Source organism: Gopherus evgoodei, chromosome 19 (genome assembly GCF_007399415.2).
Source record: "Gopherus evgoodei ecotype Sinaloan lineage chromosome 19, rGopEvg1_v1.p, whole genome shotgun sequence".
NCBI classification, from domain to species: Eukaryota; Metazoa; Chordata; order Testudines; family Testudinidae; genus Gopherus; species Gopherus evgoodei.
The window spans coordinates 20,971,692-20,984,596 of record NC_044340.1 but is presented as its reverse complement, the minus strand read 5'-3'; the positions used below and the strand labels follow the sequence as shown (position 1 = coordinate 20,984,596).

Genomic DNA, 12,905 nt, shown 5'->3' with positions numbered 1-12,905 from the left:
CCTCATTGTTTTGCTCCTTGCCTTGCCAGTCCCTCCCCTGATCCAGCCCTTCGAGTTCCCACCGGCCTCCATCGGCCAGCTCCTCTACATCCCCTGCGTGGTTTCCTCGGGGGACATGCCCATCCGCATCACCTGGCGGAAGGATGGGCAGGTGATCATCTCTGGCTCGGGGGTCACGATCGAGAGCAAAGAGTTCATGAGCTCCCTGCAGATCTCCAGCGTCTCCCTCAAGCACAACGGCAACTACACGTGCATTGCCAGCAATGCCGCTGCCACCGTCAGCCGTGAGCGGCAGCTGATCGTGCGAGGTGAGAGCCTGGGGCGCCCCAGGGGGTGGGATATGGCTTTGCACACTCATAGTTCTGTCCTCTGAGCATCATCTGTTGTTAGGGCCACGTTACCGAGACAGGGGGTGTTGCAAACCAAAGCAGCTTGTGCCCTCTTTAGGGGTAAGTGAGATGGAGGTAGAGGGTGGCAGTAGGAGAGAGACTTCAGAAGCATAGATGGGAGAGAAAAGAGCACTGCAGGTGGGGTTTGAAATGAGGCAGCGGAACAGAGATAGCACCGGTGAGACTGCAGTGGTACAGGCAGGAGGCCTGTGCTGCTGAATCAGTGAGATGAGCCCCACAAGAGTCATGGTGGGTTTCAGCCATGGTGATCATGCTGTTCTTTAACTTTTCCCAGTGCCGCCTCGTTTCGTGGTCCAGCCCAACAACCAGGACGGCATCTATGGCAAAGCAGGGGTGTTGAACTGCTCTGTGGATGGGTATCCCCCTCCCAAGGTCATGTGGAAGCATGCAAAAGGTAGGTGTGAGCTGTGGTCTCTCACGCGTGTGACGTCTGGTTGGGGGGATGGCCCGTTCTTGGTGGCTGCTCTGCCTGGGCGAAGGACACACTTGAGGAGTGAAAAGGCATGTGGCAGCCATGGCTACTCCTCTCTGTGGGGGGTTTCCTATCCCATGACAGCCCTTCCAGGGGCTCTCCTTGATGCTAGTCACGATCTGGTAGTTGCCTTAGCAAGGAAGTGCTAGACAGTATGTGATATTGCTCAATTGGGATTATAAGCTCACTAGGATCCCACCTACACCGCTAGTGCGAGAGCCCGTCATGTGAAGGAGCCAGCTTGTAAGCGTGCCACACATGCAGGCTCCATGCACAGCCATGGGCGTGTTCCTCCTGGCACCAGCCTCTGAGCCCGTTCCAGAGGAGAGCTGAGGAGACTGACCAGGCAATTTAGAAAGGAAATAGAAAACCTTTTCTCCCCTCGCCCCTATGGGCTGCAGCCCCGCCTTCCTCCCTGCCACAGGCACCCTGGCACAGCATGCTGCGGATAGTGCTCAGCCCTCAGGGCCCATCCGCAAGGGCTCATAGGAGAGAGCTCTGGTGATTTGTGAAATCCTAGCACAGGTCAGCGTCCTGTAACCAGACCTTTCCTCACGTCTCTGTCCTGGGGCTTTTCGGCCTATCCGGCCTGGAAGGTCACTCTTGTACTGCAGCTTCCGTTGGCGCTTGGATGCCATTCTGGGGGTGCCATTGTGAAGCTTGACACATTTAAATCTCTCCCTCTCCCCAGCAGGCATGGCTATTTTCCCCTTCTTCTGTGCTGTGGGGACGGGGGGGGGCGTGAAGCCAGTCTGGTGCCACTTTTGCTGGTGGCCTGCATCTTTTATCCGCTCGCCATCATGGGCGATGGTGCGAGCTGGGTTCTGAGCCTTGTGCCTGGCAGGCAGCTGAGCGTGCAGCCCCAGCCGGGAGCTCATGCTCTCTGTGGGACTCTCCCAGCAATGGCAGCTGTTTTTTCTCTTGAACTCCTCTGGGTAGAGGGATGTCAGAGCAGGCTGAGAGGGAAGTGTTAGGAATCTGGGGGACATTTCAAAGCAACAGAACAATACCAGTCTCAGGTGCCCTTAAACTTTCTCTGCCTTCATTGTGTCCTCTGAGGATTGTTTCTTCATGTCTCCTCCTAGGAAGCGGGAACCCCCAGCAGTACCATCCTGTGCCCCTCACGGGCCGCATTCAAATCCTCCCCAACAGCTCACTGCTCATTCGCCACGTGCTGGAGGAGGACATCGGCTATTACCTTTGCCAGGCCAGCAACGGCGTGGGGACAGACATCAGCAAGTCCATGTTCCTCACCGTCAAGAGTAAGTAACTCAGCCATTTCACAGCGCGTCCAAGGTGGAGAGAGCGGGTCGGGCGAGCCAGCCAGGGGGCAGAGGGGAGATGTCCCCCCGCAAATTGAATGCGGAGAGGAAAGACGAGGGGACGCAGGGAACAGACGCAGCGCTTGACATGCCCCCTAATCTGTGTGGCCTACAGTGTTTGGAGGGAGAGAGCAAATGTGGGGAAAGGACAGCTGCCCAGTGAGGAAGAGAGGAGGTCAGTTACTTGAGGAGGCACATTGTGTGCTGGGTGTCAGGATGTGACCGGGATGCCAGGAAAGCCGGGGTTCCAGTGAGCTCAGGAAATTGGAATGCAGAGTCCCTCGAAACACCAGAGAGAGAAGAAAGACTCCAGGCATTGGGGATGGGTGTGTGGTTAAACCTAGTGACCTGGGGAAACTGGCCAGAGGGTCTCTGTGGAATGCACAGACTACGTAACAGCGGAGGTGGTCCCTGCCGCTTCGCAGTAGGACATTGCCCGAACACTGACCTTGGAGGTTATCCGTCAGGTCATTCGTTTTCACAGAACATTTTTCCAGCTTGAAATTTTGACAAGGAATGTCATCGAAATTTCAAATGTTTCTGATCAGCTCTCCCCTCCCCCCACCAGCAGGGGTACCCAGAGAGCTGAATGGCTGGTACAGAGAGATCCTGGGGCCACTGTGGGAATGATGATGCTGCAGAGTAAATTCATTGGGACCGTTGCCCTTCGTGAGGGGATCAGTGATGTTCTGGAGGCGTGAATGGCCCTTTACAGGCTGCAAGGATTGCATCTTGACATCTGGTTTTGGGGGTCAAATTTTCTTAGATTTCAGGGGGTGCCTCGTCTCCTGTCTGTAAAGCACGTAGAGTGCTGTGGGTGTTGGCAAGCAGAGGGGAGTAAGAAATGCAGTGTCTGGGTGGGTTTATGTCCCCTGTATCTCTGGACCTGTGTCTCTCCCCCACTGCCTCATGCCCCAGCTAGGTCTTAAATTGAATCCCCAGGGGCCAGGTGGAGCGTAAAGTTCCAAAACGCCCGGGCAGTGAAGACAACACATGGTCATTTTCAATTTTATGTGTTGCTCCCTGGTGCAGGGGAACGCAGCGTGGCTCAGCCCATGCGTGCTGGCTGCGGGCCAGGCTCTCCTCTCTGGAACGGTGTGTCTCAGCCAGCTCGGTGCAACGTCATCTGATAGCTCCCTCCTTTTATATTTGGAGATGCTTTATTGCACGCAAAGCCCTTCCCATCTTGGCAGACCAGCATGCGAATTCCTGGCAGTCAATGCAGAGGGAGCTGAAACAGGGATTGATTCCTATCCCCGGGGAGCTGCTTCCCTTACACTATCAAAAAACACTTTGTCCTTAATAAAACTGGGCAATCGATCTACATCATCCGAGGGGAAAGGAGGCAGGGAAATAACTCTGCTAACTCGCTGCGTATGGGCCTGGCAATGTTGTTAGACACCTCGTTCGCACTGCGCGCGGTATTGGATTCCTCGCTCGCTGCTGTCAGCGCAATAGATAATCTCCAGCTCTTTTTGTTTAGTTTTGTTGTTGCAAGAGCTTAAATCTGAAAGAAGCAGAATATCTCAACTGTGCACATTACTGCAGTGGGTCACTCATGTCACTCGAGTTAAGATCGTGTCACGGCTCGTCAGATGTTCGGGGTTTTATTACCAGGCTGGGAAACAATATCACTCAGAGCTGCAGCGAGCCTTTTGAGCTATTTATTCACTAAACTTCACGGGTTGGTACTTCGTGCCTTTAAAGAGTGTAGCGTCGCTGGGTGTGGTTAAACAGCTGTCCTGCTCCATTCCAGTGCTGAGCCCTTCATAGCTTTGGTAAGCTAATTAGCACAAGTCAAGTGCTTTGAGATCCACGGGGAGAAAGGAACTCTGGATAGGCAAACCATTAATGGCCCACGCTTTCCCCTTAGTCCTTGCACATACACAACTCTTAGTGGAGTCAATGGGAGCTTTGCCTGAGCGAGGACTTCAGGATCTGTCCCTTTGTGATTTTTATTATTTAAGATGCATCTTCCCCCAGCTGATTGGTTATAAAGCCTCAATCCAGAAAATACATGTGAGTAAATCTATGCGTATCTAATTTACTTCAGTGGTTCTACTTACATGAGTGAAGTTCATAGGATCAGACCCTTATGGTGGCATATTTGGGGACTGGCAGGGGCTGGACAGAGGTTTTAGACCCACTGACTGGTCCAGGCCAACCCATTCCACTGGCTGTGCTCAGGTAGGAGCTGGGGAATTATTTCCACTAGCTTTAAATAGGGCCAGCCAGCACCTGATGCTTACTGCACCCAGGGTCTCCTCTTTGTATTTGTATGCACAACGGTTTTCATTACAAAATAAACATGAGTGAGTCTGCCCTAGCCTGGGTCATGTGGCCACCCCAACTCCAGCTGGGGCTGGCGTCCCTAGCTTGGCATTCCCGAATCTCTGCACCCGGCGCTTTTCAATTCCCAGTCAGGACTCAGACGTTAGAAATTGGTCGAAAAAATGAAATGAACAGACTGGCTCTGGTAGCCCCTTCACCAAGGTCTTTCCCTCCCTTCCCTCACATGTGTTAATTTGTCCTGTGGATTGATGCATTGAAAAGAGCAACTTCAAACAAAATACTTCAATAAAATGCAGGTACAAAGTGCAGGTGATTAATCCAGAGTGAATGTGCAGAACTATCCAGAGTTCGAACTATCTCCTCATCCCGGCTACCTTGTGTAATTGCATCCCAGGACAGGTTGCTTGCTGACTTGAATAGCACATAACCTTATTATGCATTGCTCTTACGTTTCTCGGAGAGCTCGGCAGCCTTTGAAAATGCTCGACTGAATAGGTAGACAAAGCGCCACAGCCAATTAAACGTTATAAGGGTTCTTTGTTTTGTTTCATTTTTTGATTTTGTTTAGCGAAATGTCAGGCCAATTAAAGTGAGATCAGTGTGAGCTTTCATTTAAAGGCAGGTCACTGTGGATGGAGTCAAATGCAAGTTAATCAGAGTCCAACGGGGACTGGCCTTTTAAAGCCACATGGCTGAGAAGAGTCCAGAGGCTTCTTATATGTGGGGAAGGTTCTGTGTCTCTGTGCCCAGATACTGCAGTGATGGGCACTGAGCAGATCCCCAGAATGGAGAGAGAACGTCCCATGTAGGTATTTATGAGTGTGGCTTGGAGCCCTGCAAACTCACCAGCCCCATAAAGATTGAGCTGCTGCTTTTGTCAGAGGGCAAGTGAAGAAAACGGCTTTGGTTTTATCCTCCTTGGAAATGTAACTCTTGGGTTGCCTTTTCTCAACCCTTCTTTCCTGTCTTTAACAAACACTGGGTGGAAGTTGTGAGAGCACAAGGGGGTGGAAGGTAGTACCGGCTGCGCAATGGCCCCCAGACTGCGGGACAGAACGTATGTGCGCTCATGAAGGAGTATTGTCTACTGGTCAGGACTCTTGGGTGCTTATCTCAGCTCAGCCACTGGCTTGCTCTAGGATCCCGGGGCCAGTCTCTGTTTGCCCACCTGTTATATGGGGATAATGCTACAGGCATCACAGAGATGGTTTGGTACAAGTTATGGTTAGTAAAGTGCCGTGGGGTTTGTAGAAGCTTTTGTGTAAGCATCCCAAGTAATTGTTGATAATGTTGGTGTGGTTCTTCCCACAGAGACACCGGGAAGGGGAGGAGGGGGACGCTGTTCTGTTCAGAACATGGGAGTTGGTGAGTCTCTCTTGGGTCAGTTGAGACACGAGAGGCTCTTCAAACTTGGGGTTTTCCCTCTGGAAATGCAAATTCAGTATTGATCTATTTTATTCCCTATGCCCTTAACCCAGTCATTGAGGCTGCTCCGGATAGCACCTGTCCTGGGCCAGTGTAATTTTGGCAAGAAAGTTTCACGTTTTAGGGGAAGTGTTTTTTTGTAGCAGCTGTTTACTACAGGGGAAAAGGCAGGTGTTTGGGATGTGAGAAGTAACCCTGGGGGAGGGCTCAGTGAGCAGTGCCGGTGAGGGGATCAAGGGAGCATGAGCACAGTTATGCACCATGCTGGGTGTCGAGAGAGAGAGGGCCTGATCCTCAGCGGGTGGAAATTCTGTGCATGTTGCTGTGATGGCGCTATGACATTCGCATCCATTGAGTGTCCGGTCCGATGTGTACGTACCGTGCTTCAGAGATGGGGCGTCTCCCCTGGGGATGATTTTGAGGCTGCTCCTATACCCTCGTTTCTGTGTCTGCAGCACAAAGGCCAGGTGCATTCTCTCCTCACCAGCCCAGGAGTGATCTCCTATAGTCTTGTCTCTGCTGCAGGACGGATGCTAGCCAGGTTAATGCAGCTCATATGGGTAAGTGGAGGGGAGAGGAGGAGCAGGTGGAGAAAGCTGTGTCTGTCATTCTGTATGGGCCATACCTTGCAGCTCTCTTGGGGAGTGTGCTGCAGTCAAACTGTGAAGGCAGCTGTCCCATTACCTTCCTGAGGACCCTGCTGGCCCATCAGCTTGGAGGGCCTCCATTTTCGGATACAGGTTTCTGCTTCAAGATGGCTGCTACAGCAGAGCAAGTCACACACTGTGCTCTCTTGGGGAGAGGCTGCATCTGTTCATCTGTGTTCGCGCTAATCTGAAATAAAAGGTGCAGAGACTTACAGGGACATGCTTTGTGTGTGCAGAAAACATGGCAGCAGGAGTAAAAACCAACAGCGTCGCAAGACAGCTCGGGTTGCTGTTTGCAAGACACATTTTGGAGAGGGGTGCGGCCTTCAGTGGCTGTCAGACCCTGCCCCAGTCCCCCTCCGGTGGCTTGAGCTCATTTTCAGGCAATAGCTGCTTCCTCCGTCTTTGCTACCTCTCCTCCCTCCCCCCAACCCTGTTCCCTGTCAGCTGGTTTGACAATGACACGAGTACAATATTGAAGATTGCAGAGGGCCATCACCTTTCCTTTGGAGAGATGATCAAGTGTCTGGATAATAGGCCAGCAATCAGTATGTCTACAGCATTTACAGAGAAGTGGAAAAGCATCTGAAAAGCTTCCCTCTTTGGCTGAGTCTGCGGAGCATGAGATCAGAAGTGCTTAAAAAGACTGCAGGGCAGGGGTCTCATTGGGCCTCTGTCTAACTGTCCGTGTTCCCCAATGTCTCTGACATGCCGACGCAGAATGAGGTGGGGGCGGGAGAGATGACAAAAGGGTGGAAGTGGAAGTTTTGATCCATTGTGCTTCTTTTTGGACTATGGATTTTCAGACTTCGTAAGATAAAAGCATCATTTTATCGACTGCTTCATGAAAGCCTGGACTATTAGCACATAGGCCAGCCTCGCACTCAGGGGGGAGCAGCACTCCCCTATCTGTGTAGCTCAGGAGTCAGCAACCTTTCAGCAGTGCTGTGCCGAGTCTTTATTTATTCATTCTATTCTAAGGTTTCACGTGCCAGTAATACATTTTAAGGTTTTTAGAAAGTCTCTTTCTATAAGTCTATAATATATACTAAACTGTTGTTGTATGTAAAGTAAATGAGGTTTTTAAAACATTTAATATGCTTCATTTAAAATTAAATTAAAATGCAGAGCTCCCCTCTCCCCCCCCCCCCCCCCGGATCGGTGGCCACAAGCCAGGCAGTGTTGAGTGCCACTGAAAATCAGCTCGCGTGCCGCTTTCAGATAGCTCTTCAGGCCACCTGGTGTAGCTCTTCAGGCCAGGGAGTGTCTGTACAGACCCGGCACAACGGGGCCCATGCTTGGCTAGTCTCTAGGCTGTAAGTGTGTGACCATAACATACTGAATTTACGTGCAGGGTTTTCTAAAGAGCATTTTTGCTCTGTGCACATTAGAGGCAAATGTAAGGTGATGCTGTCAAGTTTAAAATAACAATTTAAAACAAACAAAAAACCCTCCTTGTGTAAAATTCCAGGAGTTTTAAGAATCAGATTGGCTTTTCACCTGTAATGCTCTTTTTTGATGTTTCTGCACTCTCTCTTAGCTGGACAGCGAGCAGAAATCTGTCCATTTTCTCCCTGGCTTTGTGCAGTGCTTGAGGACAGATTACGATGTCCTGACTCTGAGTTGTCCTCTCCGCCTTGAGGAAGGCCGAAGGCGATGGGGCTACTTATGGGGGACAATACTACTCCATGTGAGCAATGGTGTGGCAACTGGCCTGCAGCTTGCAAACGCTGCAGGGGAAGTTAACTATCCAAACAGCTGCTTTCGTCTCTATTAACAAATTCCCAGCATGGGAATATTACCATATGTTTTGTCCCTTTAAAGGTCCTGCTCAGAAGAGCGACTGTGAAAAGCTATAGCTGTGCAGAGTTCTGAAGTGAGCTGTGTCGCTGTGCTGCACTCCAGTTATTTGGGTGCCTGAGCCTCTCCTGGCAGCCAGTCTGTCCCAGGCTGTGTAGTGGTTTAGCGATGTTCACAGAGCTTCCGTAGGGATTAGGCTGAGGCCATGTAGTGAGCTAGGGCAGGATTGAAAGCGTGCAGCTGAAGGGAGGCTCACCCTTTACACAGTCACTTAGAAACCCCTTCTCACTGGGGCTGGGGGACATGGTGGAAGCTCTAGGTGTGGATCTGGCTAGGTATTGAGCTCCTTGTTCGAGATGTTGAGCACCCTCAGCTCCCTTTGAAAGTCCCCGGGTGCTGGAGGGCACTCAGCAGCTGGCATGGTCAAGGCCCTAAGCTGGAGTTGGGAGATGCCGTGCACACACGTGTGCCTCCGCTCTGGCGCATGCCTGCTCCCTGCCAGCAGAGGCACCAAGCTGGGATGTATTTGGAGGTTTGCTGTCACTACTCCAGGAGCATAACTGATTGCTTCCATGCAATTAGAATTAATCTCATGCTTCAGGTGAAACTCAGCTAATCAGGGTAGACAAGAAGCTGAAATGGGTGCAATCAAATTAACATCACAGAGCCAGCTCTGGGGGGGCGGGGGGCAAAAAGCATCATTCTTTGTTGTGGTTTTCATTGGATTGTCACTCCAGTGTGGTGCTGCTTTCCTTACCCCCGGCCTGGGCTCAGGATGGCAGAAAGCACAGCGCGTTGACAATTCCTTTGTAGCAAGCTTATCTCTGCCCACCAAATGGGATCAGCCTCTTGTCTGTGTCTTGTTAACAAGAAACAGGGACACAAAAGGGAAAAACAAGAAAAGGAAATGCTGTTTGGGGAGGAGGGGGCTGTTCTGGCTTGTGGTTTGGAGGAAGGAGATGAGGACATGGGGAGTGGGGGATTTTAGTAAGTGCCAGAAAAATGGTTCTCAAAGGAAACCTTAAAAAACATCCACCCTACAATGCGTGTTCCACCATATCAGCTGAACTCCTGACCCTGTCATGTGCTGTAGTAGGAAGCCAGTGGTTTGCAGAAACAGGGCACAGCCTTGGGGGCTGATTTTTCAATGATATTGAGCACCCGCAGCTCCCAGTGGTTTCAGCAGGTGCCCAGCATCTCTGACAAATAGAGACATAAAGGTAAAAACTCTTCTGTGCCGGGACCTCCCTGCACCTCCCCCACAAGGAAGAGCTCTTTCCTGGCATTAAGCTTTGGTAGCGCGGTGAGTACTGCAGCGTTGTATATCGGGCCGCAGACCCTTCCTACAGGGGAGGGCCACCTGGCTAGATGCAGGCTTGTCTGTCGGTCTGTCCAGTCTACTGTTTGTATCATGGGATGGCATCTGAGGTTCGTTTTGGATGCTGTCCTCCTGCTCACCTGTCTCCAGCCCCTCTCTGGCTGCTGCCAGGCTGGCTGTTGGCAGGGCGAGTCCGGGGCTTTGCTGGGAAAGCGGGTGAGCTGGACAGGATTTGAGACCTTTGTGCAGATGCCTCTTGATGCCCTTTCCACACCTGCCCTGACACGACTACGGCCCAGTACGTCACTGGAAAGTCATAAGGGGCAAGGGGTCCTCAGCTGGCTCGACTGGCTTACACACAGCCCACCCCAGCCGTGCTGGGCTGTGCCAGCCTCGCCGTCCCTATGGCCTTTCTGTGCTTTTCCTACTCTCTCTCACGCCTCAGTCCTTCACCAAGTGCCCTGCGCGTAGGTGTGCTGGCTTCCCCCATCCTCGCCGCAAGCTGAAATACATGGTGTGAGCAGCCCAGAATCCACAATGGGGGCTCATGTAACGATGGGCCCAGAGCCATGACATGCAGGTCTGGGGTGGGGATGGAGCTGGATGTGTCTGCACTGCAGTCAGACACCCGCAGCTGGGCTATGCCTCTGACTCGGGCTCCTGGGGCTCAGGGTGTGGGGCTGTTTCAGTGCCATGTAGACATACCAGCTCAGGCTGCAGCCTGAGCTCTGGGACCCTCTCACTTGACAGGGTCCTTGAACTGGGCTTAGCCTGAGCCTGAACGTCTCCAGCAGCCCGAGCTCCGTGAGGCTGAGTCAGCGGGCATGGGCAGCCGTGGGGGTCTGACTGCAGTGCAGATGTCCCTGCAGACAAGGGGGAGTTCGCTTCCTGTCTCCAGGCAAACTCAGGAGAAGTGCTGATTTTGCTTTAAGCCTGCGATCTGGGTGCGGCGCGAATCCTGGGCTGCTCAAAGCGGATGGGGGCAGCGCTGCACAACCTGGGCTGGGCAGCACAGCTCTCTGAAGGAGAGAGCTGGTGTGGTAGGAAACATCTGCCCACGGAGTCTGCGTGACGCCTCAGGAAAAGAGCCTTGCGGGTGAATCAGGCCAGTGCAGTGCATTCTCAGGCCTCTTTCCCCCCAGGGACCTCAGCGCAGCCTATGCCGCTGTGGACGCTTAGCTGGAATCTCATCCGCTTGTCAAAACCACATAGGCAGAGAGAGAGAAAATTATTAACAGAGAGAGACCAGGGCAAGAGACCTTGCAAGAGAAGGGTTATTAACGTTCCACCGCAGAGGGGGAAGGGGTGCTGCTTGTCTGAACTTTTCCTTCTGAGACTGATAGAGCCGGGCTGTAGAGAGCAACCCCCTGCAGCCTGAGCCTAGGCCAGTGGTCAGCAACCTTTCAGAAGTGCTGTGCCGAATCTTCATTTATTCACTCTAATTTAAGGTTTTGCTTGCCGGTAATACATTTTAACGTTTGTAGAAGGTCTCTTTCTATAAGTCTATAATATATAACTAAACTGTTGTTGTATGTAAAGTAAAGAAGACTTTTAAAAAGCTTCATTTAAAATTAAATTAAAATGCAGAGCTCCCCGGACCAGTGGCCAGGACCCGGGCAGTGTTAGTGCCCCTGAAAATCAGCTTGCCTGCCGCCTTCGGCACCCGTGCCATAGGTTGCCTACCCCTGACATAGGCCATGGGGAGGGTGATGTGACTCCATCCCTGTGGCCCAGAGGCACTGATATCCCAGGCTCCCAATTCATATTGCAAGGGGAGGTTAGGGAAGCCACGGTAGGTGAGAGATCTGAATGATGCTTCGTGCTCCCCCGGTTCCCTCAGGCATGGCCTTGCTATCAGAGCCAGGAGCTGCAATATTATTAGTCGGCATGTCATCACTTAACGCTGGAAATGTGAGTCCAGCCTGGAGCTGTTCCCCTGGACACACCTGTCCCACATGCCCAGGGCACTGTCTCTAGGCAGTAACGACCCCCCCGTGTGTCCAGCAACGAGCCTCCATGCCACGGTATCCAGCTTCCATAAAGAAGTGGACGCTTCCAGGGTTTCCTCTGTCCGGAGCTTCCCTGCCATCCCCAGCAAAGGCTGAGAGGTGGTAACAGCCACAAGCCATGTCAGAACCCTTCCTCCCCTTCCCCGGCTGTGCCCATGTGCGGGGAATTCCTGAAGCCACAGTGCAGCAAACCTTGCACAGATGCGATGATTTAATTAGCTTGAGTGGCAGCATTTGGTCCTGCTCCAGTGTCTGACATAAGCCAGTTTCCCACCTGGCTCCAGCTCAGAGAGCATCCAGAACAGGTGCCCTGCAGGGTTTGAACTTGGAATGAAGAAGGAGAAATTCTAGGGTATGTGGTGGGGGAGGAGGTGTCACTTTTATTGTATCACTAATTCTCGCATCTTTATCACGAGTCCTGCAGTAGTCCATGTTTTCCTAAAGCCCCAGCTCCTGGAGTCCTGTCATGGGAGAAGAATTTCCACTTTCCTTTAAAATAAAAAGTCAATTTCTAGCCTTCCTGGTTGTAGCAAATAGCTTGAAAATGTGACCCAAATGCATCCTAGAGACTCAGACGCCGGAAGGCAAAGAAACTCCACCATTTATTATATTTCTAATCTCACTATTTTTAAGTCAGTCTCGTGCTATTGGGGCCTGGCTCATGACTTGTGGAAGCATGGGGTTGACTATGCTGCAGTGTCACCCCTTGCCATCTGTCTGGAGTTTGTGGGGTATGAGTCTGGTTCCTGGCAGGCAGGAGAGACACACATTGTCCCTTGTTCTCTAGCTGGCGCCTCAGGAACAAGGCTGATGGATGGGAGTGGGTCATGGGGCCTGACCTCTCCCCTCTGGCCCCCTGAACCGGCCTCTCGGAGGGGTGCGGCCTGGGGGAAGCTTGCCTTGGCCTGCTGGTTTGGCTCTGTGGTAATCAGGGGCATCAGTCTGGCACAGTATCTTGTGTAAACAATCTGAAAATGGGCTGCTACCTCGGCGAGCCACAGGCCACACAGTGAGCGAGGCTGTGAATCCTTGGCTGGAGTCCGTTCAGAAGGGGTGAATCGAGAGGGTCAGACAGTGGGGGAGCGACATGTACTCTAACAATACTTTGTCCTTCCATGGCCCATCCACCCAAGCCAGGAACTCAGGACAACTTAGCAAGCATCAGTCAACTAAGCCTCACTGCTTCCCTGGGAATGGGATAAAAGCCAGT

General features: G+C 52.1%; 1 protein-coding gene across 2 annotated transcripts in view; it reads left to right on the top strand.

Annotated features, from left to right (window-relative positions):
- Nucleotides 1–12,905, top strand: part of DSCAML1 (DS cell adhesion molecule like 1) — a 342,519-nt gene that overhangs the window by 230,136 nt on the left and 99,478 nt on the right. For both annotated transcript variants that reach the window (XM_030538636.1, XM_030538637.1), the window contains exons 9-11: nt 30–308; nt 685–804; nt 1,968–2,144. In XM_030538636.1, coding sequence (XP_030394496.1) covers nt 30–308; nt 685–804; nt 1,968–2,144 — 576 coding nt within the window. The remainder of the gene's footprint in view (nt 1–29; nt 309–684; nt 805–1,967; nt 2,145–12,905) is intronic.